Here is a 27,514-nt window from a genome sequence, read left to right on the forward strand (position 1 = left end):
GCCCCTGGGGCTGGCTCACTGGGAACTCCTGAATTGTGTGCGTGTGTGTGTGTGTGTGGGGGGGGGTACTCTCCTGAGTACTGCAGCTAGCTAGGGGTGGGGTCAACTCTCCTGCTCTCATGCGCCCAGAGCCAGCTCTCCCAGCGGAGGGGACAGCCCTCAGACAGCAGTGTGTCCCCAGGCGGCAGCCCAGACCGTGCATGTTCACTCGGCCTTTGGTGGTAACAGACTTTGCTGCTGTAGAACCAGGGATCCAGATGTGACCCCTGGTGGCAGCACAGGCCAGGACCCCGAGATGGTCCCCGCTGGCATCACCGGCTACTCACATCAGGCTGTTCCTCACTGCCCTGGAGTGCCCACATCCTTCTGCATCTTTCTCTTCCATTTCTCCACCACTTACTTGCTCCCCTCGGTGGCACCCGGGGTCTCTGAGCATGTGGGGCCCATCTCAGGAGTGCTATGCCCAGCTCATGAATTATGGCGCTGGGCAGAGGTTATCTCTGGCATGGTCTGTCCCCAAGTCCTGCACGGTGCTGACTTCTCAGGCTAGCTCTCTGTCTGGGCTCATGGCATTGGTCTGGTGGCTGTCTTGGGCTCGCTCCTTGCCTGGCCCACCAAAGTGGCCCTTTGGGAGCATCGTCTGTCTCCAGCTCACTACCACCCAGGGCCTGTGGTCCCAGGTGGGGTTCCTCGAGTCTCTGGCTTTCTTTCTGTCCTGGGATCCCATCCAGGACCATATTATACTCTGTATGCAATTATATATATATAGCATATTAAGGAGGCACAGAGTCTTCCTTGTTGACACGTGCTTCTCACTGGCACCTTTTGAAGACTTCACTCTCAGTGTCTATTCTCCCCAGAGCTGATCCCTACATATCAGCCTTCACCGCAGGAGCTTCGGCCCAAGGCTGACGCCTGAGGCCAGGCCTTGTGCTCACCAGGGCACCCACCCCCTTTTCATAGAGCAGGATACCCACCATTGTCCACAGCAGACACACATTTCTACCACGAACTGCCCTTTGCCCAAGCATTACCTCTCGGTCTGAGAGGAGCAGGGCTATGCCCCAACATTCTGGTGGTCCCCCCTCCTTGTAGAGAGGAGCAGGGCAATGCCCCAACATTCTGGTGGTCCCCCCTCCTTGCATCTATCCTCTGTGGTGCTTTGACTGAAAACGGGCCCCCGCAAGCCTATAGGGATCGGCACTATTAAGAGGTGTGGCCTTGCTGGGGGAAGTGCATCCCTGTGGGGTAGGCTTTGAGGTTTCAGAAGCTCAGGCCCAGTTCTCTCCTGCTGCCTGTGGATCAAGAAGTAGAACTCTCAGATCCTTCTCCAGCACCATGTCTGCCTACACGCCACCAAGCAGGTTCATGACGATAATGGACTAAACCTCTGAACTGTAAACCAGCCCCATCTAAATGTTCACCTTTTTAAGAGTTGCCGTGGTTATGATGCCTCTTCACAGCAATAAAACCCCGAGACAGAAGTTGGTACCAGGGACTGGGGTACTGCAGTGATAGGTCTGACCTTGCTTTTTGCTGCAGGAATGTGGACCCTAAGACTATAAATTAGAAAAGCAGTAGAGTGCTTGAAATGGGGCATAACGGACCATCCTAGCTAGGAACATGGAAGACAGTGGTGCCAAAGGTGATGTGAACTGTGGAGTCCTGGCTCAAGAGGTTTCGGGGGAGAAGAACGTTTGTATGTGGCCTAGAGACTGTTCTTGAGGTATTTTGGTTGGAGAATGTGGCTGCTCTCTGTCCTTGTCCAAACAAACAAACAAACAAACAAAAAACCTGTCTTGAGTCTAAATTGAAGAATTATGGATTAACAGCTTTAGCAGACAACATTTCAAATCAACCTCACACTGACTATGTTGTGTGGCTGTTACTGTTTACTCTCAGGCGGATTTATAACAAAAAGGACCTGAGCAAGGAAAGTCACAAAATGTACAATTTGAAGAGAAAAGGGGCACCAGAGAGTGGAAGGGAGCGAAGTCCTATGTTCAAGGAGATAAACAGATTAAAGAAAAGCCTGATGTTAACTGGAATAAAGAGAGTGGTGGCCTTGGGGCAAGATCCCATCCAGCTAAGCTTCCAACTTGTGAAAAGCAATTAAAGAATATTTTAGGGCTGAATGTGGTGGCACACGCCTTGAATCCCAGCACTCTGGAGGCAGAGGCAGGCAGATCTCTGAGTTTGAGGCCAGCCTGGTCTACAGAGCAAGTTTCAGAACAGCCTAGCTTAGGCAGTGAAGGAAACCATCAAAATCAGAAAGCTGGTGAGATGTCATTGAACAAAGGGCCATGTTTCAGCCCCAGAAAGCAGCAGCACTTGGCAGCTTTGGCCACGTGGTTCTGACTTTAGAGTCAATTAATAGAAGAAAGGGGTTATGGAATCTCTCCCTGGGACTAAGGAAAGGCACCGAGGCCGGGAATGTCACTCAACCAGGGACTAGAGCAGCCACTGCATGGGGCTGTGAAGGTGAGGCCTGGATTACCTTGGAGACCCCAGGGTGTTGAGGACAGGTCCTAACAGGAGTGGAACCAGCCCAAGGGAAAAGTGTGTAGCAATCAACAAAGCTAAAAGGAGTTGGGATCTACAGCGTTTCCCTGTCAGCCTTGGAGATGCAGAGTTTGGCATCTGCCCAGCTGGTTTTGGGTCTTTTTTTGGTCCAGTATTTCCTCATTATGTTCCCTTTCTTCCCCTTTGGAATGGTAATGTATATCCTGTGTCACTGTGTGTCAGAAGTCTGTGATTTGCTTTTTCATTTTGATTTTAGAGGGGATTATAGTTAAGAAACTGCAGGAGTCTCACAAGAGGCTTTGAACTTTTACACAAGGTTGAGACTGTGATAGACCATGGGGCCTTCTGAGGTTGAGGTTGGACTAATGCATTTTGCATTGTTATAGCTAGAAGCCTATATGAGCCAGGGAATGGCACTAACAGTAGGTGTGGCCTGGCTGGGGAAGTGTGTCACTGTCAGGGCAGGCTTTGAGGTCTCAGTTGCTCAAACTAGGCCCAGTCAGTCTTGATCCCTTGCTGTGGCTCAAGGTGTAGAACTCTCAGCTCCGTCTCCAGTACCATGTCTGCCTGCATTCAGCCACTCGTCTCGCCATGAGAATGGACTGTTATGTAAACTGTAAACCAGCTCCAATTAAATATTTTCCTTCCTAAGAGTTGCTGTGGTCACAGTGTCTCTTCCCAGAGTTGAAACCCCAACTACAACACTCTTGGTTAAACAGGCGGGCTGTCCCCCTAAGAAGTTCTCTGGGTAAAGTGCTTTTCTGGGAGCCTTAAAAAGCGGCAGAGCCCAGTCTTCACACTGGCCAAGAGAACAGGAATCTTGGCATACATCTCGGAACCGCTGGCCCAGTGCAGGGGAGGGCGCACGTGGACAGGCTGGGACTTAGCAAGGGAGTCTTAGTATCACAGCAAAGGCCAGAAACAGACTCGGATAATATCAAGAACTAACGTTTATTGAGCACCTGCTGTGCGTTCAGCAATCCTCCTGCCCACCTGAGAGGCGGGTGTTATCAGTTCAAATGGGAGGCAACTGGACTCACCCAGAGTCGCAGGGGAAGGGAGCCAAGCTGGAACGCTGACCAGCTGGTGAGAGCACCTTTCATTTGGGGTAGGAAACAGCTCCCCACTCAGAATGGTAGGAAGGGGTGACTTTACGCAGCCTGAGTACTAAAGACTTTGCCCCACTCTCCTGGGCACCCAGGCGGCAGCTCTCCCGAGAAGCTGCTGCCATCTCTGACCGCACAGTGTTGGAGGCCAATGGAAACATGGCACCCCTCCCTTCAGAGAAGGCTTGCCCATTAGCCTTCGTGGAGGAGTCAACAGCGGGCTGTGAGGGAACCCGGGCTGTTCTGGGGTGTCCGTCCCTCATGTAGGAGCTGCTGGGAGGAGGCCTAGCTGTGGGAAATGCCTGCAAGCACGCTGGCTTGGGATCGGGAGAGGACAGAGCTCTCCGGCCTAGGGCAGCGTCACCCGGGAGGCCTCCCCCAGGCGCCGGGCCAGCTGGCTGGCCTGCTGCACTAGCAGCTCCGTGGGGATGACGGACAGGTGCACCATCAGCAGCTCATAGCACCTGATGGATTCCGAGGGCCGGCTCTTGCTGTAGTAGCGCAGGAGCTTCCTGCAGGAGACAGGGCAGGACTCAGGCAAGGCCGGGGGTGGGAGGAGGGGGTTCCTGGCCACGCTAGCCTCAAACCGCCCACCCCACAGCTCACAGAATGACCCAGGCTACAACGCCACCTACTGCTTCTAAGCTCCAACTCACAGGACACAGTTTCTCTCTTGGGGCTCTCTAGCCAAGAACAGTGGTGCTGTGTGTGTCTGTGTGTGTTCATGTAGCTAAGACTGTGCCAGCAGCAGGATGGGAGGGACCTGCATGTACTTCTGGGTGCTTCCTCTCTTCTTGTGGGATTCCCACCAGCTCTATCTTATCAGGGTAGCTGCTCACTCTTGCAAAGGCTGTTGCCTGTGGGAATTGGAGGCCTTGCCACCAATGCCTGGGGCACGTGTGGCTCCAGGCCAGCCAGCATCACCTGTAGTAATCCCCTCCCAGCACTCCGATGGGGACTGAGTCATCTGAGAGGACAGGCACCTCGATCATCTGCAGTTTGTAACCCTGTGGAGGAGGAAGACAGTTTCAGAATGCCAGGGGGCAGGGAGGAGGGTGCAGATGGGCTTGAGGGACAGCCAGCTGAGTGGCCCACTGTCCCTGGCACCTATGCCTCTTTGCCTCCTTTCCTTGCCTGGGAGATAGAGATGGCCAGCCTTAGAGATCACCTTAGACATTGGAATGTGGTCCAGTGCACAGAAAGGGAGAATGACACGTGTGTGTGTGTGTGTGTCTCAAGAAACAAAGGATTCTCAAAAGACCCCAAGTCTCCGCTTTAAGAAATGGGAATTCTGAGGGCAGGACAGGAGGGGGATAAAATGGGGAAGGGGGTGTCAGTTAAGCACATGTATGTGCCAGGCACAATTCTGGTGCCCACAGATCCTCCCATCAGAGGCTCAGGTGGCACCATGAGGCTTGGCCCATAGGGAGATGGTTCAGCAATATTCAAGGACTGTATATTGGCCTGAGTGTCATAGTCAGGGGTCAACACTTGGCCTCCCCCATTGCACCCCATTGCCCCATGGGGCCACTCTAGTCACAGGTCCTTGTCCCTAGAAGCTCTGGCACCTTGGGGCACTCAGGAATACTAGGAGCTTAAGGATCAGGACAGAGAACCTTGGTTTCTTGTTCCATTATTTGGGTTTATGGACCTAGTCATAGTGTTTATCTCAAAGACAGCAGCATGTCCCATCTGTAAAATGGGTCAACAGAACCTCTCCCAAGCATTCCCCCAGACAAGGAAACCACACTGCACTCTGGTGAGGTTGCGCTGTTACACACTCAGTGAGTGGAAAGAAGAGAGCAAGAGCCAGGACCCCGTGGCACTGTGGTGGCAGTGAGGGCCACAGTCCTGCACAGCACAGGTGGGTACTTGAGCCCTGCTGGAGGCAACCCTTGTTCAGGTTTGAACCTGGGTCTTCCCAGAGAGCGGGGGTCATGGTGTTGCTTTCTTGCACACACGTGACAGTACTAAAGTAGTACAGCTGAGGAGGCTACTGGGGTTACAGTGCCTTCTTCTCGGAATAGGGAATGTCTCCCATCAGCTCATTTCTACCTGGACAGGCCTACGCCCCAGTGCTGTGCTTACCTGCCATTCCACCAGGGACAAGAGGAGATGAGACAGACAGACTGAACGGAAGAAGGGTATCCAAGGGTTTAGAGCAGCGGACAGCTCTCAGGGCCGCCCTGCCCAGAGACTGGGCACACCCACCATGTCATTCTCGAACCACAGGAAGTAGGAGCAGCGGAAGTCCCCTTCCTGGAACAGCAGCGTGGTGCAGCCCTTCTGCAGGTACCTGCGAGCCAGCCGGACCAGAGCCCAGACCTGCAAAGGGGGAGGGCTGCTTAGCACAACTCCTGTGGCCGTGACCTCGGTCAGGAAAAGCAAAGCACAGTGCCGGGGAGTTCCCAGGAGTCCAGGACGTCTCAGAGGCAGGCTGCTGTCCGGACTCAGAGCTGTGGGAGCAACGCCTTACAGGATGGACACCGATAAGGGCTCCCCCTCCAGCTGCCATGGGATGAAATGCACGTGGGAGCACTCCATGTCACTTTACCATACACACAACCCGTGCATTAGCAAACTGCCCATCGGGACCAGGAAATGGCCAACGTCTGCTCTACAAAGCATGCCCCCTTCATGCCAGGGCTGGGAAAAGACCCGGAAGCCTCCATGGAAGGAATGTGGGCTCGCACTTGACCACAATATACCATCTAATTAAATCTGCAGTGGGCACAGCACCAGCTCCAGTTTCTGGGAACATAACCTGACAAGACAGACAATTTTGTAACAGCCCTCATATTGGACTTCGCACTTGCATTTCTAGGGATCAGAACTGAGGACACCCAGAGATGAGGGCTTAGGCGTACGCACAGGAGTATCCACAAACTATACTAGTGATGGTCTGGGACCATCCCCGAGTCCACTCCTCGGGGAACAGCTCCATCTGTGCGATGGGCCATCGTGGGGCTGCTAAAGAGCAGCATGGAAAGAGCTCACAGCAGGCAGCCGGCGCAGGGTGGAGTGAGAACTTGCCACTCAGCCCCCGGTGTGCAGAGGGGGCAGCAATGGGGTGAAGGCCACAAAGAACAATGTTTGGGAGTCCCGGCTGTGCCAGAGCAGGACGCAGAAGCAATGTGGCAGGTGAGGAAGAGGACTGCGCTGTTTGCAGCGTGCTCTGGCCCTGCCCCAGCCCTGCTCTGCCCCGGCTCTGGAGCTTCATCCGTGTTCAGTGACCTGCATCCTTTATACTAATGCTATGTCGTAAATGGTACCATTCTATAACAGAGTTTTGAACTGAAATGGAACTAAACCACGCCAAGGCCACACAGCCATCCAGAACAGAGCGGGCTTTCCAGTACTGGCCGCCCACCATGATTTTACATCATGATACACTCTATATGGACAAAATAAAAATACAGCATTTTAGAAATGGCTTTCCTTCAAGAAGAAAACCACGAAGTCTGTTATGAAGAAGAGTCAGATTAGGACAGAGAAAAGATGCTTCCTTAGCAGAAACTACCCACTTTTGCACTGGGCTGGGTTAGGGTGAAGCTCGGGGGCAGAGGGAAGGCTCAGGACACGAGACCTTGGGCTCCATGCCCAGCATGACAAAAGTTAAAGAACTCAGACTCTGATGCCCAAATTGCTTGACCCTGATGTTTTGTTCCCAGTTCAGCCAACTGAACAGAGCCTTGCTATGCATCCACTGATGCTGGGCACTGACCTGGCTCCAGAACTTGGGGGATGCCAGGCACACTGAAGAACACCAGGAGGGGCAATGGGTCTGGAGGACAAGCCCCGTGCCTAAGGAGCTCATGACACACAGGTGATGATGGTGGGTCCGCATGGAGGGTTACACCGGAAGTGATTAGATCCTCAAAGACCAGAAGAGGGCCCGTTTCTCCTGGGTCAGGCCTCCGGGCATCCTACCCTGGCAAACAGCCAGAGCCCCTGGGCCAGAGGCACAGTTACCTTGGTTTTGACGAAGGCAGCCAGGGGCCCCTTGCCCAATTCAGAAGACATCTTATGACTGTCGCTGAGGGAAGGCGCCACCATCTGCCCGGTTGTACGGTCCACATAGATGAAGTGGACCAGGCCTGGGAAGTCCTCCAGGTAGGTGAAGGCCTGAGTTAAGGGGCTTAAAAGCCAGGGACAGTGGGGACAGTGGGGTGCTCTGCCCTGGCCATGGGGTTCCAGCTCCACAGAGGTGAGGTTGGAGGACTAGGCTGCTCCTCTACGTAAGCGTCTATTAAGCCCCAGGGACCTCATTTTCTCCCAGTCTTCCCGCTGCCCGCCACCCAATCTTGAAATCCTGGCCAGCTGTTTGACTTAGGTGCTTCTGAACTCCACGGAAGGAAGTTCACAGCTGGCCATTTCAGGAGTGGATTTAAACAATGCACGCCTTGAGGTGTGTGCACGGAACCACTCAGCAGATGAGCCTGGCTGACTGACCACCCGCACCATGGTTTTGTTCTTCTTCACCTGAGACGTTGGAAGCATCATCTATGAAAGGGGAAGAGACTCCCACAGAAGGGCAGTGGCTTATGGGTAAGAGGCCTTGCGGCTTCCTGCTCATCTGCCTGCTTAGGACCAAAGTCCCATGAGACTGAGCCCAGAAACGTGGGAGGTTTTACGCAAGAAGAGCTGTGTGAACCTCCCCAGAAAACCAGCATTAAACAAAAGTAGTTTTTACAATGCACAGATCACGTGTCTCGGAAACAGGTACACACACACCTATGGTCGGCCTTCTCGGTGCCCTTGCTTGGTACTGTGCTGTGACCATCCATGGAGTAAAGCAAGCATCCTGGCCCCATGGAGAAGGATTACCATTTCACTGGGTAGAAAACATGGACGTAAGGTCCTTGAAGGTTTCTAAATCTGGAGCAGCAGGAATTCTGAAGTTCAGCCATGGGGCCTATTCCTACAGATGGGTATGTGGGACAGGAGAACACAGCTAGCCTCCCCTGGGCCTGCCACCCGGAGATCCCAGGCTAGCTTGGGTTGGCTAAGCCAGGCAGAGGATATGACACCATGGTGATGTTCCTCCGGCTTTTCACCAGCAGGAAGTCCTTCCAGTCCTGCAGCCGCTCCCTGGGGATGGAGAAAAACTGGCAGTTAAGCTGCTGCACCTGGCCCCACCCACCTCACCTGCATCACCCTTACTCACTTCATGACCTTCTGGGCTTGGTCCTGCAGGTGCTGGGGCAGGTGTGGGCCTCCCCTGCTGGGCGCAGTGGCCAGGAAGCTGAGCCGGTAGATGGCACACAGCTGCCGCTTCAGCTTTCCACAGGCCTGGAGCAGCCTGGACGGTGACACGGAGGAGAAGACACAGAGCCCATGGCCACATACCCTCACCGCACTGGGAGGCAGGGAAGCTACCTGGCTTCCCCTAGTGGTGTTCCTTGCCACACAGCATCTTCTTGAACCACATCATTCTGCTAATCTGTGGTGACTCGCCTTAGGTGGCGCTTACTAAGTGCTGCATCTGTCCTCATGTCCCTGGCCATCACTCCCCTCCTCCTCCTGTGGTCTGGCCCAGCTCCCTGGGACTCCCTCTCTGTCACTGGTGATTCCTCCAGCTTCTCTCCCCCAGTGCCTGGGGAGACCCTACAGCAACTCTCTCTGAACAACTCCCCTTCACCCCAAGTGTGTCTACTCACTCCCATGATGACCCTGGTTCACTTCTAGAAAAGGCCTTGCTCTTAAACTCCAGCCAAGTGTTCTGTAAAGAAAGAGGGTAGCAGCTCTGTTCTGGGCTGTGCTCTGCAGGGAGCTCCAGGGGAGACTCCATCCTACATCCTGATGCTCCAGGCACACTGGCCCTCCGGCAGCCAGACCTGGCATGATGTAAATAAACAGCAATTTCTGTGGGCCAAGTACGGTCATGTGGTCTTGATGGGCACAGACATGTACTCTACCGCCATCAGAGGGACTAGGGGAGTCTCTCGAGGGGGCACAATAATTTGGGGGATGTAAGAGGAGTGGCGGCTGCAGGTGGCTTGGGGATGGGCTGGGGTAGCCTCAAGGGGATCCTGGCTGTCTCCAAAGTCAGCATTCTGACAGGTGTACCACCATGATGCCCAGGGTAACCTAGAATACTGTGCTGCCTGCTCACAGGCCAGGGCTCTGTACCCTGTAACCCTTCTGGAACTTTCAGACCAACACACATTCTAGCTCCAATGAATACTAGGTCCTCAACAGACTCAGGCAGGGCTAGCTGCAGCAGAAGCCCCGAGCTCTACCAGTGAGCCCCCTTGCGCTAGAGCCCGCTAGGACTGTGATGGCCGGGGATGGCCCCGACACAGATTTCCCCATACTGCTCAGTGCTTGCTCTCAGTCTCCGCCCAGCTCTCCTCTCCATGGGCCCAGCAGGGAGAGCGCCCTGTTGGGCAAGTTCTGGTTCTACTGCTGCTTATCCGCTGGCTATTCTTGCTACATCATGGCCATCTACGCCTGTTTCCCATCTAAAGCACTGGAAATAGAGTTTGAGTTCTGCCAAATTCCCATAAAAAGGTTCTGAAAATACCAAGTGCAACTATTTGGTTTCTATCACTTCATGAGGATGACTAGAGCCATGGACTGGGGCAGACATGGGCAAGAGCCAGAGCTGTGCACCCCTCAGCTACTGGCCCACTGCCAGCTCTGCCTCTTCTTCTCTGAAGCCGGCACATGCAGCATGGGGGCCTACCTGAATCTCCTGTCCAACTCGATTCTTGACAAATTTGTCCATCTTCTGGCGCAGGTCTCCAACAAAGGGCTGGGACCGCAGGGCACTTCCAGCCTCCTGACCCTCCTTCAGCTTTTTCTCCAGCAGGGAGAAGCCATCTAGCAGCTGGTACAGGACCAGGGCCAGTGGAGTGCCGGGACTCTGCCGGAGAGAGCGCATGCAGGTGGAATGGGGCAACCAGCGAGCGGCGCTGCAGGCCCTGGAAGCCGCTCAGGTGGGCCGGTGGCGGCGTACCTTGGTCAGCAGCACCATGTTGATGCCCGGCCACAGGGGCAGGCAGTACATGGTATGGGGCACTAGGGGGCAGTAGCTTTCTTTTATGTTGGCATCCAGGAAGATCCTTCTGGGGCTGGGAAGTTCCGAGGCATTTGGCACCAGGTCCTGGAGGGTGTCCTCAGCCATCTGTGGAAGATGCGTGTCGGTCAGTCTGGTGGGGGAGTGGAGGGAGCAAGGTCCAGGCTCGTCCACGGCATAAAGCCACCCACCATGGCTTCCATTCCCTGCCCAAACAGTAAGTCACAAGGAGCAAAAATGCTCAGCTCTCATACAACCCAGCCCTGAGGTCTCTGTGCTGCTGAAGCTGCCAGAGCAGCTCCCTTCTCTGCCATCCACCTCTCAGCTTCTGATGGGCTGTTCTGTCCAATCAGGACTGGCTACCATGATGGGCAGCAGGAGGGGCTGTGGGAGCCGGGCGGGTGGTCAGGGCATATCGGGAGAGACACAGCCAGGTGGGGGAAGCTCTGCCCACAGGTAGAGGGAGGAACCTCAACATGTTTCATCCAGGCACCCTCAGAACATCCCAATGGACATCCACACTGGGGAAACTGAGGTGTAAAACCGACCGAAGCCTGGAGCAGCAGGCTCTGCATGCATAAAGAAATCTTTTAGTGGGAAAGATTAGAGAATTAAAGAAAGCATAGAGATACAACAAAAATTTCTGTATAAGGAGGCCACTCAGGCTGGAGGGATGGCTCAGAGGTTAAGAGCACTAGCTGCTCTTCCAAAGGTCCTGAGTTCAATTCCCAGCAACCACATGGTGGCTCACAGCCATCTCTAATGAGACCTGGTGCCCTCTTCTGGCCTGCAGGTATATATACATGCAGACAGAACATTGTATACATAATAAAAAATCTTTAAAGAGAGAAACACATGCATGGGTGGACTCTCAAGACACCCTCTCAAGCCGTAGTGCTGAAAGGTTCTATGCAGACAGGAGAACGTGTCAGTAAAAGGGGCCACGAAGCACAGTAGGCTCCAAGTGTGAAAAAGGAAAATGCAAGTATGCACATATGTTCATGTGTGTGTGTTTGTGCAAAATAATAAAGAACTACAAGGAAGTGCCGAAAACATACTGCATCTTCAAGGATGGGACTTGGTGATATTCAGTCCCTTCCATATTCAACTTCTGTTATCTCTCAAATCTGAGAAGTGTATTTAAACTTTGATTTTTAATATTAAAACTTAACTTGGACTTTCATTTCCAAGACCTTGTGTGTGTGTGTGTGTGGAGGGGGGAGGTCACCTTCACCGCTCTCCCTAACCGTGCTCCCATTCTGAGCTGCACTGGAGAGCTGCGGCTGGCGGAGCTACCCTTGGCCTTCGGCGTCACAGAGCAGGGGACCCAAGGAGGATGCAGCGGGAGACTCACCTGAAGCACATCGGTGGGCGGGGTACCACCATCCAGCCAGACGAGGCTTCCTGCCACAGGTGAGAACAGAACCGTGGAAATACCACAAGAGTGTAAACCACCCACAGCCCCACACCCCACTCCTGCAGCTCGGGGAGTCTGTATCACCGAAAGCTTGTGCCATTTAGTCCCAGCACCGCACGGCACGGCACGGCAGGCAAGGTCACTCTCCTGTGGCTGTAGCCTCAGAAATCTGCTCCCTCAGAGCTGCCTGGGGCCAGATGAGCTCTGCACTTCCAGGGTAAAGCAGCAGGGACAGGAGCTCCCTGCTGGGAACTATGCCTTCTACTGGCATCAGGCCAGGGGGTGGGACCTGTTCCTCAGACCCTTCTCTCCCCCCCACCTCTCCTTGTTTCTGCTCACTGATGTCCTCAGACCCTTCTCCCCCCGCCCCCCGCCCCTCCTTGTTTCTGCTCACTGATCCTTTGAGCTCTTCTGCCTAGGGAGCCAGCGTTTCTCCATCCAGTTATTCACACAGCAAGCTTGCTGAACACCCATTGGGTGCTGGGAATTGAGCTTGATTTCCCTCCTAGCTCACCAGCCTATTGAAGCCACTGTGTATTTGAAATATTACATGTTTCTAATATTATCCTTTCTTGCACTTCATTGCAAATAACCCTCATTTATAAGCACCCCCCTCCCCCCCCCCCCGGTGGCTAGGTTTGTATGCTTTAGAGTCATACATAACGTGGCGGCCTGTTCGGACTCCCGGTTTACAAATGACTTGCACCGCAGTCATCCATTTGTAAATCAGGTGCTTGAAACCTAGGGACACACTTGCTCCATTTGTAAGCTGGGCGTTCCACACATGCCAGAACGTCCCGTACAGCTCTGAGGAATACAAATCGAGCCACCCAGAGTGGAGAGCATGTAGGGGAGGATGGAGATGGACAGGGAAAGAACTGTTCAATGGTATGTCATAGAGGCCAAGGCCATGAAAAGCCTGACATCATGCCTTGGGTCATGGGATATTTAGAAAAGCTGAAGAAGGCTATGAACCCCTCCCCTCCCCAGAAAAAAAGCCCAAACATATGAATCAGTCTGTAATCTCAGGGTCTCCCAGGTACCCTGAAGTCCAGTCCAGATCTACTAAGGTTCCTAAGAACACCTAACTTAGTGTGTTCAACTTGAGCCATATGTGAACATCACTTAGGGTCCTTTGCAGGAAAGCCCTGTGGTCCCACCAAGGCTCAGCCTAATTATGTCACAATCTCCGAACAAGCTCGGCTTGGGTGGTCTGCAAGGATTCTCAAGGGACTGCAGCTGCAGGTGGGGCTAGAATCACTGTTCAGCTCAGTGCTCCCCTCACCCCAGGTCTGAGGACTGACTCAGCTGTGCAGAGAGCAGCAGCACTGAGAGCCACTGGTTTAGAGAAGCCACCAGCCATGTGTCCCTTCTGCAAAGCCAGTCTTTTGTCAGGTGGGTGAGCCACAGGGTCCCCCTTTTTATCTTAAGATCTTGGTTCTTTCCTGTTGATGATGACAGCCTGGGTTTGGGCTTATCTTCTCCTCTAAGCAATGTTGTGCATTCAAATGGCAAATTTGAACATTAATAGTATCAATAGTAAGTTTTCGCTACTTACCACAGATCTTGGAAAAACAAGGTTAAAAAACAGTGTATCTGAATATGTACACTCTAAAATGTGCTTGAAGTGGACTATTACTTAATTTTACTTACTAACGTTATTATTGATTATAGTGACTACAGAGGAGAACAGACACACGCAGCAGTAGCGGAAGCACACAGACCTCTGGGGACCATTTGCATGATCCTAGCCATGTCTGAATTCAAATGCGGCTGATGGGGAGGGCTGCTGGCAGAGCTAGAGCAGAGTTACAGCAGCCTGAGTGACAGGCTGTGCTCAGCTCCTCACAGGGAACGAGGACACAGTGACCCCCAAGACACATTCTCTAGGCTACAGACTGGCCTCTGCCCATGATGCCACCAACCCGCTCCAGCGCTTCACCTGAACTCTGCTCGCCTGGGGAAGGAGCCGGGGTGAAGTACTCCTCAGGGAGGGAAGTGCTGTCTATGTCCTGGACGAGAAGACCTCACATTAGATGAGGGCCATAGGCCAGGGAGCCCCTCTGGACAGGTTCAGCTAGGCCTGTTCCCCCGGGGAAGGTTAAAAAGGCCTCGCCCAGCCTGAGGCAAGACCTGGGTGAGGGTCAGGGGCTACCCTCTTTCCTCCCAGGACCAGCACATACCGTCTCCTCAGAACGCCTGGTGGGGCCTGAGGTGTTCTGGCTCCTAGCCTGCTGGACTGGGATGTTTTGGCTGCTCAGGGGTCTCCTCTGGGGGAAATGCTGTGAGAAGGTTAGGGAGATGCAGTCAGTGAGGCTGCTCCCACAGCCCTGCCTCCCAGCTCTTCACAGCTGCTCTCCTCTCTATCCTGCCCTGTGAACTAGCCTTTGGCCAAGACCCTCTGGCTGTCCAGGGTACTGCAATCCTAGAAATTCCTGACCTGAACCAGTTCAAGCTGGCACCACTGATAACACGATAATGCGGCAAGACTAATACTACGCCAGGCACCATCAGGCTCTAAGCGACAGCTCTTAGATCCCTGTGTAAGTGACACCACAGTATCCCCGACACACTGATACGGAACTCCAAACATGTGTGTGCTCAGCTCACACAGCTAAGTGGAAAATCCAAGTTTCAAACCAGGACCAACTCCCCAGATCTGCACAGCCCTCTAGACAACCTGTTCCAGAATTCCCCTTCCATTGACAAACACCCCCATTCTCCTCGTGCTGCCAAGACCTGAGGGCTGTCGCTGTCGGCATCCTCCTCCTCTTCGGTGCCTTGGGTGAGCTGGAGGTCCTGAACCAGAAGGATGAGGGCCAGGAGATCTGCAGGGCGCAGGGTGCTTGCACCGTGGCTGCAGAGACAGGGCAGGGTGGCCTGTGAACATGCAACTTAAATCTTGCTGGAAATATACAAGGTTTAGAGAAGATTAGCCTACCAACTTTTAAATAAAACAAAAGTTATCACTGGGAAGGCCCCAGGAAGCAGCAATAGATCCCAAACCAACTCCAGAGACCGGAGGAGGGCTTCATTGCACATGGGGTCTGGAGGGGTTTCAGCTAAGGTCAGGCCCTCGGGCTCACCTGGAGTAGAAAGCCAGCAGCTTGCAGTGCACAAGCAGGAAGGCATGCAGGGCCTCTTCACCGCCTCGCTCAGCGCTGGAGTTCACAGCCTGAACCACGTGTCGCTCTAGGGTCTCAATGCTCAGTTCGCAGAGCTGGGGGTGAATTAGCCGCTCCACTGCCTAGCCAGGGATTGGCAGCGAATGGAAGCAGGTCAGCATGCCATCCTTGCTGGAGGGTACATGCCCTTAGCCCAAGGGGACTGACGCTAGATACCAGGTATGGGAAGTTGGTTGACTAAGATGGACAAGGCCAAGCCTGTCTGTGACCAGGCTCCAACAGATGAAGTATGTGCCAAGCAGGAAGACATGCTACTGAACTGGCGAGGAATAGCTGAGACCTACTGGAATAGAGTGTTCAAAGGAACGTCCCTGAGGAGATGGCCTTTACACTGGTATCTAAGGGGCCTGTCAGAGCGAGCAGGGAAACAACAAAAGACAGTGACTAAAGCATGAGGTACACAGTCTGGAGAAGCGCTGCCCAAATGAAGCAGAAGGCGCGCCGTATGAACATTCCTCAGGACTGACAAGACCTCGGGAGATGAATGTGCCTATTGCCATGCCTGATAACCCAAATCTGGCCTCCGGGAACCACATGGCAGGAGAGAACTGACCCCTCCTAGCTGTCCTGTGGCCCCCACTGGTGTACGGTGGCACCCGCGCCCGCCCACAATAAACAAATGTAAAAAAGGTGAAGACTTTTCACAAAACACTACCGACATAACTAACTTAGTATAAAAGCAGAATTAATCAGGTCTGTTGTGTGGTTATCAAAGCTTCGTTACGCTGCACACTCGCCAGGGCCCAGTCTGGACATCTGCATCTCCGATGCTCAGAAGTTACCAGCACCAAGTTATACAGAACAAGACACAGAGGTTCCTGAGACTATGGACGGCCCATGCCCCCACTGTCAGGAAGGTGGTCTAGGTGGTCAATGACGGAGCCTCCAGGGCCTGGTGGGCTCGGGGAGGGGTCCACATTTCATCTTAACTGCAGGTAGGTCTCGTCCTGCAGCAGCCCTTCCTGGTGCCCAAGCCAGACCTGGCCACCCCATCTTTGGTGCCACCGTGGACACCAGGCCACTCCTCTGTGTATTCTGAATGTGTGTCTGGTTTCTCTCAGGGACATCTTTAGGCATCACGGTCTGTCCTGTCTTCTGGCACACAGTAGGTACATTTCTTGGCAGGGTCAATGAGCAGGGCCATGAGAATGAATGCTTTCAGATCCATTCCAAGTTCATGAAGAACTCTCTTTGGCTATGTCACACTTGCTGTTTAGCCCACCCTGAGCTGTTTCACCAATCAGCTTTCTCATCTCCACTGCCTGTGAGAGTTCTTTTCAAAATCTTCGGTGGACTCTTTCATTATTTATATTTGTGGTGTTATTTTTCATATTTTTACTTGGTATTTTTTAATCTAGTAATTCCAACTCCTTGGTAACTGATTGCTTGACGTCCTGACTCTCACTATGGCACCTTATTTTCTTGTAATACCTGATTATCTTTAACTATGAGCACATCATATAAACACACACACACACACACAAAGACATCAAAGACATACACACAAACACACACAGAGATACACACATACAGAGACAGACAGACACACACACACACAGACACACACTCTCCAATGTAATGGTTTTCATAGAATAACGAGGCCACACAGTATCACTGGGCACTTGTTACCGCTGACACTCTACAGCGCCTGTCCTAGCTCCACTGAACACGATTCTGGGTGGGCTGGGACCACCCTGCACTTACTGGGCCCACCTGCTCACTCTGACAAACTCTGAGACCCACAGAGGACCCAGTGTTTGTCCTCAAGGCAGCAGAGAGGAAGAGTGACCAAGGCCACCTGTCTCACCTGCCGTTTCTGCTCGCTGCTTTACACACTAGTTTAAGCTCAATGTAGTCTTTTTTTTTCCTGGGAAGAGTGAGGCTGAAGAGGCCATTTTCACAGTTTCTGTGATTTACAGAAAGCCCCAAATACAGCCCTGAATCTCTCACCCAGAATCTAGTTGCTCACCATGGGATGGCACAAGAGCCAACCTAGCCTGCTGCCCGGGGAGAAAGAATAATGGGACAACTGGGATAATCTCAAGGTCCACCTGTCTTCTTGTCCGTTATGGTCAAAACACGATCTTACAGCTGGACACCTCCAGAACCTGACTCGCCTAGGTCCTGACAGCCCTCGGCCCTGACACCCATGGGTCACCTCCACGGCAAAGCTCTGCTCCTGTTCCCGCAGGTGGCTGTAGGTCCCCAGCAGTCTCTGAAAGTGCTTCCACACCCGGGCACGCTGTTCCAGGTCGGAGGGACGAAGCCTGGGGAAGAGGCAGGGAAGCAAGGGAGATCAGTGAAAATGCTGTTTGTTTCTATCCCTGATCCAAGGACCTTGTCCCAGGTCAGCATCAGATACCTAGGTGGTCAGGCCAGGAGCACACAGAGGCTATGAGTATACGGCACGGGCAGGGAACCTGGACTCAGGCACTGGAGAAAATGAGTTCGTTCTTGGGCTCCTCATATGGATATATAAGGTCACCTAGGGGTCGGGGGGTGGCTCAGCAGTAGAGTACTTGCTTAACGGGTAAGGCCATGAATTTGATCCCAACAGTGAAAAATAAAAATAAAGGGAGGAAGGAAAGAACTAAAGGCAGCCAGCCAGAAGAAAGCAAGAAGGCACCTACATTTCTTGGCTTCTCATATCACCACAGGGCTCTGTAAACAGACAACCTGGCCTTGAACCAGGGTTCACCTCAGCAGTGCTAGCCAGCACTGCCCCTTTGGCTGTGTTTCAGGCACCTATGGCTGTAGCGATAGCCTGTGCCATCAACACCACAGTCACCAGGGCTAACGTGACCTATGACTACAACGCTGGAGGATCCAGCAAGTGTCCCAGCAATGAACGAGCATGCACATCCCTTCAAAACTCAAACACTTCAAATCCTGGGATTTTCCCACTCATGTTGGTGAATCAGGCAGTCCTACTCCAGATCGTACTCCTTTGGGCCCACAGTCTGACCCAGCCTTTTCCATGCCTTTCTTGCTCCGTGCTGTTAAGTGTGACACCATTCCCGGCCACTGAGGCTCTTAGGATAGACCCAGGTTGTGGGGACTGCATACGTTCCTGTAGGGAGCTTAAGCAGCGTCTTTGAGGAGTTAGCAGGGATGAGGGAATGAGCTACGGCCCCTGTAATGACAGAGTGCTGATGAAGGGAAGCCCAGGGCTGGGACGCTGGCTGCCGCTGCCGCCATCCGGCTGGGTGGCGCTGGGGAGGTTGTCTAAGTTCCCAGCTTCCCCATCTGCAAAGTAAACTCAGGGCGGATGGTCTCTAAGGCACTTCTGCTCAGCAGGGGACGCCGATGGGATGGGTGACTCACTCCTTCCGGATGAGCTGGGCATCCACGGTCACCAGGCCGAAGTGCACCTCGAACAGGTACTTGAGCACACACAGCTTCCGCCGGAGGTCCCCCTCGCTCTCGCTGTGGTCTCCATTGATGGCGATGAACAGGCACTCTCCAAACTGCAGGAAGTCACGCAGGGTCAGCAGGTCACTGCGGACAACTTTGCCTTCCAGGTCTCAGGGAGTAAGTAAGGGGGGGTGAGGCCCAGGGGAGTCTAGTGAGCTGCAGTCTCTGTCTTCCAGAGAGCTCTGCAGTCCAAGGTAAGAAAGAGGCATCTGGAGGACCGGACAGCAGGGGACTGTGTCCCGGTGGGCACTCGGGGGCTACAGGGCCATGCACCTACCAGATGCAGGACGTACAGGTGCTTGTCATCTTCCGTTGAGAAGCAGGTGTAGGTGTCTGAGAGCTTCTCCAGCATCGTCGTGGAGGAGATGATGAGCGGGGCCAGCAGGGTGCTGAGCTGGTCCTCCAGCGCTGGGAGCTGTGGGAGAGGAAGTCAGAGCCCTGCCTACCCAGCGTAGGCCCGGCATTTGCACACTGCTGATATAATGTCGAAGGTGAGACTCATTTCCAGCCTGGATGTGTCGGAAAGTGTGTCAGATCCTGGGGACAAAGGGACAGAGAAGAGACCCAGCAGCGGTAGGCCTGCCAGAGGGGCCGCCACAGTCCTGATGGGGAAGTAGGAGGGGAGGCTGCCTAGCAGGGTGGGCTGAGACCAGTGACTGTCAAGTGGTCTATCTGAGCAAAGCTCACAGGCCCCACGCTCCAGAAGATGAGCTACACACAACTGCAGCCCGACACAAAGCCACAAACTTGGTAGGTTTGGGTGAAATTTTTTCTTTCTGTAATTCAATTCCATGCGTTTCAAGCACGAACTCTGCAGACACTCTCTCGTCACAACGTCAGAGGGTTGGACAGACCTGCAAGGAACTGGGCCACATTTCCCCCATAGAATGCTTGCAGCATTTAATTGAGAACTCTATGACTGCAAAGAAGAATTTACATACATTGAGGTCCGCACCATTTGTAGACACCGCCTATTTCAGTGAATTTACCCCAAGAAAATGAGTATGTGTGTCCAGTGTGTTCTCAACAGCAGTGTGCAGATTCAAACAACTGGAAGAATAGAAACATCCAGTCCCAGGGAAGCAGCTACACAGGCAGTAGATCTAAACCTTAGCTTCTTAAGCTGTAGGTCACAACAGCTCACATTCTGCTCACCAGATGAAGGGGCTGCAAATAATCGCCAACAGCCACAAGGTTCTGAATGTACAACCGCCTAAATTAATTCAAAATAAAAAAAAACAGAAAGGACCAAAGGGAGCCTTGGTCCCACCACATCAGTGTGCTGCCTGTAGTTCATCCCATCATGCCACACGCCAGCAGTGAACATGCCTTTACACGCCAAGCTCAGATTTGAGACTATTGTATGTCATGGATTTCAGGTCTGTCACCGTCCACACCAGTTTTCTGTTTCTTTTGTTCGCTTGCTTTGTTTTCTGAGACAGGGTTTCTCTGTACAGCCTTGGCTGTCCTGGAACTCACTCTATAGGCTAGGCTGCCCTTGAACTAAGAGATCCACCTGTTTCTGCCTCCCAGTGCTGGCATTAACAGCATGTGCCACCACCATCCAGTTTTCTGCTGTGTTAGAAACATAATGCTTCAGGGAAACAAAGACTTAATATTTCTTACTGTCATTCTTCTGCATGTAAGTAATAAATTAGTGTATTGCAGACTGTATTATATTAGAATAGTTGATTTTAAAAAGACATTTTTCCACAAAAAATAACTGACTGAATTTTGATTTGGGATTAGGGCAGAATTATCAAAACTTTAAGAAACCGAAGTAAACATACTTTTATTATTTTGTGCTAACGTTTAGGTAAAGTGGTGTTATTAGCAAGCATTGACAATTACAAAATCATAATATCAACAAGCCCAGAAATCTTGAAGATGCTCTATATCCACAGTTTCATTAGTTTTCTTTAAAAGGGCTTCTTTTATTTTAAACTCTGTGCATGCTAGTGTGTGTGTATGTATGTGTGTGTGCCCTCAAAAGCACAAGTGCATGAAAATGTGTGCACCAGCACATATGCGGGCGTCTGCAGAGGTTAAAAGGGCACCAGATACCCTGGAGCTGGAATTACAAGTGCACTTGAGCTGCCCACAGTGGACACTGGGAACTGAACTCAGATCTCTAAGAGAGTAGTACACGCTCTTAAACTGAGCCAATTTTCCAGCCCTGGATTTTATTCTTTTGTAAAAATAAACGAGTATACCCATGTCATTAGCGTTTAATACTATTTCATTAGTATATTTATATGTATCTAAATAAATTGTTGAAAAAATTTTCAAAATTATTTAATATCTGTAAGTGTCTAATCCCACATTATTTTACACCTATACGCCTGGGGCCATGTAAAAACTTCTGTGGTGAAAAGAGGTTGCAGTGGGAAAGTTTATGAAGTCCTTAGCTAAGCGATTAAGACTCTATATAGCTACTTAAAATAGTACTGTTTCAATGACAGGGGAAATTCCTCTGACACAGTATGTATGCTAAAAAAAAAATGTGAATGCTTTATATTTTAAAATGCATACATCAACAACAAAATCAGGAGGAGACCCAGCACTATTCAAGACATTACTTCTCGATAAAGGAATTATGAGTGATCTTCCTCATCCTCTGCCTCTCTCTCCTGTTTCCGTCCTTTCTGTTCCCTAACAAGAATGTATTTACTTGGACATGCTCTTCTCCACCACCCCCTCTGCTCTTCATCCCTTCCCTAATACTCTCCCTCATCCCCACTGTCCCTCCTCCCTTCCCTAATACTCTCCCTCCTCCCCTCTGCCCCTCCTCCCTTCCCTAATACTCTCCCTCATTCCCACTGCTCTTCATCCCTTCCCTAATACTCCTCTTCATCATCCCCACTACTTCTTCTCCCCCAAACTCTTCAACCTCCCCACTGCCCCTCCTCAGCAGCAGAAGGGAGCAGCAGATATGAGAGTATGGGCAAACAAACACTGGAGGAAGCCAGCTCCTCCCCAGGAAGAGTGCCGAAATGCACAATGAACTCCCTCACCTTGGGAACAGAACCCAGAGGCTGGCCAATGGCAATGAGCAGAGGCACAGAGCAGGACCAGGCAGCTTCCTTGTCAACCTTTCTACCGCTCAGGAAGCCAGGTCCAGGTCCCCACCTGAGGGGTGCCACACAGCCTCTTTAGTGGCGCCCTCAGGCCACCCACCCCAGCCACTCACACCTCACAGCCCACTTAGTGCCTCTGCTGGTGGAGATCAGCCTGAACTCACAGGGTTCACTTGTGGTGCCTCCTGGACCCCACGCTCCCTGAGAGCAGGCACACACTGCTGACGTGCTGCAGTCCTCCCAGGGGCCAGCACATTTGAGGCTCTCAGTATCTGTTAAACAACCACTCCCAACACAGCTGGGAGCAAATGGCTGGGATTTAGTCACATTCTATGGTTTTCTTTAACTGTCACATGTTATAATAAAGGCCTTAAAAAAAAATCTAGATTGAGTACAGTAACTCACCCAGAGGCCGTCACTTTTTCTATTGAGAAGGAAGCCCTGGAATTCTGTTTGTGTGCGTGTCACACTTAGTTTCTGCTAAGTAACAGGAAGTATTGTAGCAAATCCAAGAATGTAGGGTAATTCCACCACCTAATACTATTAGCTCTTTAACATAGCAGCTTCGGGCCTTTGTCTTTTACATAGTCAGGATTATACCACGATTACAGTTTTATTTCTTGATTTTTTTTCATTTCATTATATCAAGTCATTTTGGATTCGTTCCTTTACACTAGCCACTTAGAAACTGAAAACACAGGGTTTTATTCCTGTTTCAGGTTTTAATTAGGCAAAAGAACTGAAATATTTCTTATAAATTCTCTCTCTCTCTCTCTTTTAGTTTTTATTTTTGGAAACAGGGTTTCTCTGTGTAGACTTTGCTGTCCTGGACTCACTTTGTAGATAGAGCAGGTGGCCTTGAACTCACAGAGATCTACCTGCCTCTGCCTCCCTGAGTGTTGGGATTATAGATGTACGCCACTGTGCTAAGTGCTTATAAATTCTTAAAGATTAAATGTGCTGACTTTTACAAACAAAAACAAAAGAGCCAAATGTCCATGATCTCCTAAGTCTTGTTTTCTCTTCACAACGAACAAGGGCATCAGTGAGGTGATGGTGACGGGGATATAGCCAGCGGAGGGGAGTAAGTGCAGCCGGGCACCAGCCGCATCCCTGGCTCTGGGCAGCAGCTACACTGTACTGTCAGGAAATGCAGGAATGTTCCATCATTGCGACTCTAATAAAAAAGTTTAACCCCAAACTAACCCTGGAAAAATGCAAACCAAATGACTGCTGTGGAATGCAGAATGGGAATTAAATCAGAGAATATGGCAGCTGTCTCTGAGTCGCAGTAAATAAACTGCATGTCCATATACAGAACAGCTTCCAGCCATACTTACACAACATTTAAGCCCCCAAAGGTCATTAGCTCTAATAAGAAATCAAACGCTAAATCTGGCCTGGAGGTGTGTTCTTGTCATCCCAGCACTTGGGAGGTAAGGCAGGAGGATTGCAAGTTCGAGGCTGACCTGTGCTACCTAGTGAGATCTTGTCTAAACAGCAACAGGACCTGGAGGTGGCTCAGTAGATAAAGCTGCTTGCAGTCAAGCCTGATGACCTGAGTTTGATTCCCAAAATAGTAGAGGAAAAAAAAAGACTGCCTCTTCCGAGTTGTCGTCTGACCACCAAACATGGGCTGTGGCATATGCGCCCACGTGCATGCATGCACACAAATAAATAAAATTAAACATAATAAAAACAAGACCCCCAAACCAAAACAAACACCAAACTATACAAATTCCAGAAGATGGTAAGGGGAAAATTCTTTGCAAATTTAGGTTAGGCAAAGGTTTCTTAGATATGTCACCAAAAACACGATGCGTAATCGCAAAAATGTAAAACCACGCTGTCAGAACCAAACACGCATGCTCTCTGGGGGCACTCTTAAAGAGCATGCGCAGACAAGTCTGGGAGGAAACACTTGCAAAAGACATGTCCAAGCTAAGCAGGAACATTTTGAAAATTCAATATGAACAGCTTAAGAAAACTAATCAAATATGTGAAACGATGTGGCAAAGAAGCACACGAAAGCTAACCAGACTCATTAGTCAGCAAAGGATGAAAAATAAAACGTGAGATCCTAGCCGACGTCTATTAAACTGGCTAAAATTAAAAAGAATGAATAGTAAGTATCGGAGAGGACCTGGAAAGTGGCTAGCGGGATGTAAAATGGTAGGTACCCCGTCTGTGAAAAGCTAGAGGGCATCTTAAGTATAAATTCTGGAGGGATGGATCAGCAGTTAAGAGCATTTACTGTTCTCGTGGAGGATCTGGGTTCCAGTCCCAGACAACTCATAATCATCTGCAACTCCAATTTTAGGTAATCTGATGCCCCCTTCTGGCCTCAGTGGGCACTACATGCCCTACCCACCAAAGGGCCAGGTAACTTCCTGGAATGCTGGGAGTTGTAGCTCTTGGAAAAAACAACGCCACAAGGAAAAATAAGGCTGTGTATGGGTTCCTCCTTATAAGCCATTGCAACATGTATCTTGGGGACACTCAGCTGGGAATGTCCTGGCAGAAGCCCAAACTTGTCAGCATTTACTTAAAGCTTGCTTCAAATTTGGCTCAAAATGGTAAAGTTGGTTTTTCTCTAGCAAATCTAAGGATTAAGAATATATGAAGGCAAAACACCCAGAGAGTCCAAACCCTACAGAGATGTATGCTCACAGCTAACACATCTATAGTAATCAAAACCTGGAAAGAAGCTAAATTTCCACCAAGAGGGAGATGAAGAAACAAATTGTGGTCTCTAGATAACAGATGGAAGGAGACACAACAGAGAATCATGCTGAGTGGAAAGTGCCAGCCCAAGCCAATCACAACACACAACGAAACCCACACACTCTGTGTATGATTCTTCTAGACAAGTCTGCAAATCACAGACACCAGGACAGCAAACAGCTTACTGATTCTTAGGGTGCAAAGGAAGCAAAAGAGGGGGTACAGATTCTGCGGTGGCAGACAGTTCATTCACTGATTGTGACCAAATCACAGATACAGAGACATCAAATGGTATGCTTTAAATGTGAACAGGCAATGGCTACTCTCGTGCACCTTAACAGAGCTGTTAAAAATTAACGCATTATGTGTATGCCAAGATTGGGGTAGAAAACCTGGTATCCCTGTTGTGAGGCTGAAATTCACCTCCCGTTCACCCTCATTGGCCCAGACAGCACTGGTGAGGTGTGAAATCACAGCACTCAGAAGGTCAAAAGGCTACCACTGCTGCACGGGCCCTGCCGAGCCCTTCCGCTGGCCAAGAAGAGGCTCTCTGGCCTCCTGGCTGTGGGCAGCTTTGTGGCTCCTCTATCAACCCCTCCTGAGGCAGCTCCCTGCTCGCACTTACCTCCTCTTCCTCATTCTCTGACTGCCTGAATTTCATCCGGAGAGTCTTCTCAAACTCCTCATCCGTCCAGTAGAAGAGGACCTCTGCGCCCTCAGTGGCCACCAACACGCACCTCATCTTCCAGGGGAAAGCAAGGGCAAAGGTGAGTTCAGCCTGAGTAACGAGAAGCACCTCAGCCCATCGGACATTCACTGAGCCCTCTGCTGCAGGCCAGCCGCCACCGTGAGAGCCATTCTGGGCTTCTCTTGTTGCACCCTAATAGTGACATGAGGAGCAGGGCTGGGGAAGAGAAGGTGTACGGAGCCCACAGCGGTTCAGTTCACTGTCGTCCTGCTTTTCACAGCCCAGAGTGGGGGCTGCCCACCTCCCCGCACCCCAGGAGGAGGCCATCATTTACCTTGGCAAGGCACACAGCAATGCTTCCAGGGAGCTAGACTCTGACCAGTTGAGGGAACACAGGCCCAGCATCCTCGGTCCTGCAAATGCTTAAGGCAGAGGGCGCATAAGCATGCAGAGGCTCAGGTCTCCTCTGCTGCCTGCTCCTGAGAGTGCACTACCTGGAGAAGGGCTGAAACGTCACGGGTTCCATGAGCCCAGGGAGCCGTTTATGTGGAACAAGTGCGGATGACACACCAGTTCCTACCTCCTCCACTACCGGAGTTGTCATTCTACACTCGGGATCACTCAGACACAGGTGTGGCCAGCAAACCAACCCTGAGCAGCCCCAGGTTGCTTACAGCAGTGGGTCACCACACAGCACATCCCAGGCTGGCAGGAAGTAATCCCAGTGAAAAGAGAAGGTATCCTGGGAAGATGCCGAGAACAGCCGCAGACTAACAAAAAAGCGGCATCAAGGTTCGGTTTTGGCTTGGGCTTTCCTAAGTCACAATCAACTCTGACCCCCAGACTCTCACTGGGAGACCAGGGAACAGAACCCTTCTGCACCCTGCTACCGGGTTCCAGGGAACCACATGCCGCCAGGTTGTAAGGTAGGCTCAGCTTACGGACAAGAACGGTGGGTGGGTGTAATTTTTATTTCTCGGCTTCAAATAACAGGAGAAATAAATTGACTCCGGAATCCTCCCATTTTGATAAAAGGCAAGAAGAACTGAAAGCGGAGGAAGGTTTGCTCCTGGGGGTTCACAATCTTTTGCGATGAAACCCTGAGCCTGGCTGCACCACCCTGAGGCTTGGCCTTGATGGCAACCTCGGGGAAACACCGGCACGCTTCCTGGTGGGTATCAGGTTTTACGGGTTCAGCGATTATCTTCAAAGGTTGCTAACCTCATTTTCCGACTTTTAGTCTCCTTATATCTTGCTCTAAAAGGAGGGAACTCTGAGGAGAAGGACAACCTGAGGAAATGCCCTGCTCTCTCACAGTCCCCAGAAGGCCGCCCCTGAGGCCTCTGCCCGCCTACCACAGCTCAGTTGGCGGTTGGGGGTAGGGAGCTGGGAGGTGAGGTGGGAGACCTGTGAGGCTGCAGCAGGAGCAACTGGCCCAGGAGGGGGTCTCTCCCCGCCATCAGCACCGCGCCACTGCCTGGCTCCGCCCAGTGGCTGCTTGGCTTCCAGCAGTGGCACCCTCAAACTCTCACGTTCCCTCCCCCACTCCCCAGATTTTACGGTAACCCGGGAATTGGCGGAGCTTGTGGCGCCCGCTCCGAAACGGTGTGAGTCTGAGGCCGGTTTCCGGGACCCCCGGGCCTCTCCAAGCTGGGAGGACTGAGCGGAGGTGCCCACGGAGGGGCGGCCCAGGGCGGCGCTCGGACACCCACCATGCCCACGTACCAGATCCGCCGCTCGCACCGCCCGGCATGTAGCCAAGCCCAGGCGCCCTTCCGGGTGGGACCACGTGACCCAGCCACATGACCCAAGCTTGCTGTGTGGGTTCGAGCCCCGCCCCGGCATTGCTCTTGCTCGGCATTGCCCTTCCCCTGCAGGCCACTGCCCTTCCTGGTCACTGGCCTGGCAAGCTGCGGGGGCTGGGGTGCGGTGCCAAGTTCTCCTGGCACCTACTATTGGAGGCACCTGTTGCTTGCTGCTGACATTTCTTCCAGAGGAGCTTTTGCTTGACTTAGCTAAAGCCATTTCCCACCAATTTACAGAAGGGGCAACTGAGGCCCCAGAGAGAACCAACTTACTGAACTGGGTCAGATAGAAACAGAACCAGTCTCTAGTCTTCTTGCTGACTCTGGTTGTGGGTGAAAGCTGCCCTTTTGTGGGGCCTCCGGGGGAGAGGACCCATGCAGAAGAGCCCGGCTGCCTCCTGTGTGCCTTGGCTCCTGATTTACAGGGGTTCCCAATCCTGCTGAGGGCTGCGTACACATTAGGGTGTTTGTCCTGAAGCGTGTTTAGACGTGTATGGAGTGGTGAAAAGAATGAAGGGGACCAGTGCCATCCGCAGAATGGGCTCGGTGCCTAC

General features: G+C 51.9%; 1 protein-coding gene across 6 annotated transcripts; it reads right to left on the reverse strand.

Annotated features, from left to right (window-relative positions):
• Positions 1 to 3,455: 3,455 nt before the first annotated feature.
• Positions 3,456 to 26,966, reverse strand: Hps1 (HPS1 biogenesis of lysosomal organelles complex 3 subunit 1). 6 transcript variants are annotated; one of them, XM_021640430.2, is made up of 20 exons: positions 26,881 to 26,966; positions 25,490 to 25,577; positions 25,093 to 25,209; positions 18,944 to 19,081; positions 18,577 to 18,719; positions 17,411 to 17,519; positions 15,154 to 15,314; positions 14,807 to 14,924; positions 14,251 to 14,349; positions 14,010 to 14,079; positions 12,005 to 12,054; positions 10,591 to 10,758; positions 10,318 to 10,497; positions 9,290 to 9,351; positions 8,797 to 8,931; positions 8,655 to 8,720; positions 7,602 to 7,746; positions 5,841 to 5,954; positions 4,554 to 4,636; positions 3,456 to 4,141 (listed from the first exon to the last, which is right to left on the reverse strand). In XM_021640430.2, exons 3-20 carry the CDS (start codon positions 25,207 to 25,209, stop codon positions 3,979 to 3,981), a joined length of 2,121 nt encoding a protein of 706 aa, XP_021496105.1. In that variant the 5' UTR covers positions 25,490 to 25,577; positions 26,881 to 26,966; the 3' UTR covers positions 3,456 to 3,978. The 6 variants fall into 6 exon arrangements, 4 of the variants coding, with proteins under 4 accessions (XP_021496105.1, XP_021496104.1, XP_021496107.1 ...); XM_021640429.2 differs by having other exon boundaries at positions 25,490 to 25,660; positions 26,881 to 26,947; XM_021640432.2 differs by having other exon boundaries at positions 26,868 to 26,889.
• Positions 26,967 to 27,514: the final 548 nt, after the last annotated feature.

Source organism: Meriones unguiculatus, chromosome 1, assembly GCF_030254825.1.
Source record: "Meriones unguiculatus strain TT.TT164.6M chromosome 1, Bangor_MerUng_6.1, whole genome shotgun sequence".
NCBI lineage: Eukaryota > Metazoa > Chordata > Mammalia > Rodentia > Muridae > Meriones > Meriones unguiculatus.

Excerpts from the sequence above, each read along its gene's own strand:
- Hps1 (XM_021640430.2), bottom strand. The coding sequence starts at position 25,209 with ATGAGGTGCGTGTTGGTGGCCACTGAGGGCGCAGAGGTCCTCTTCTAC. Across the intron at positions 14,925-15,153 it reads CTGCTGGCTTTCTACTCCAG|CCACGGTGCAAGCACCCTGC; the intron begins GTGAGCCCGAGG and ends CTGTCTCTGCAG. Across the intron at positions 8,721-8,796 it reads CAAGCCCAGAAGGTCATGAA|GGAGCGGCTGCAGGACTGGA; the intron begins GTGAGTAAGGGT and ends CTCCATCCCCAG.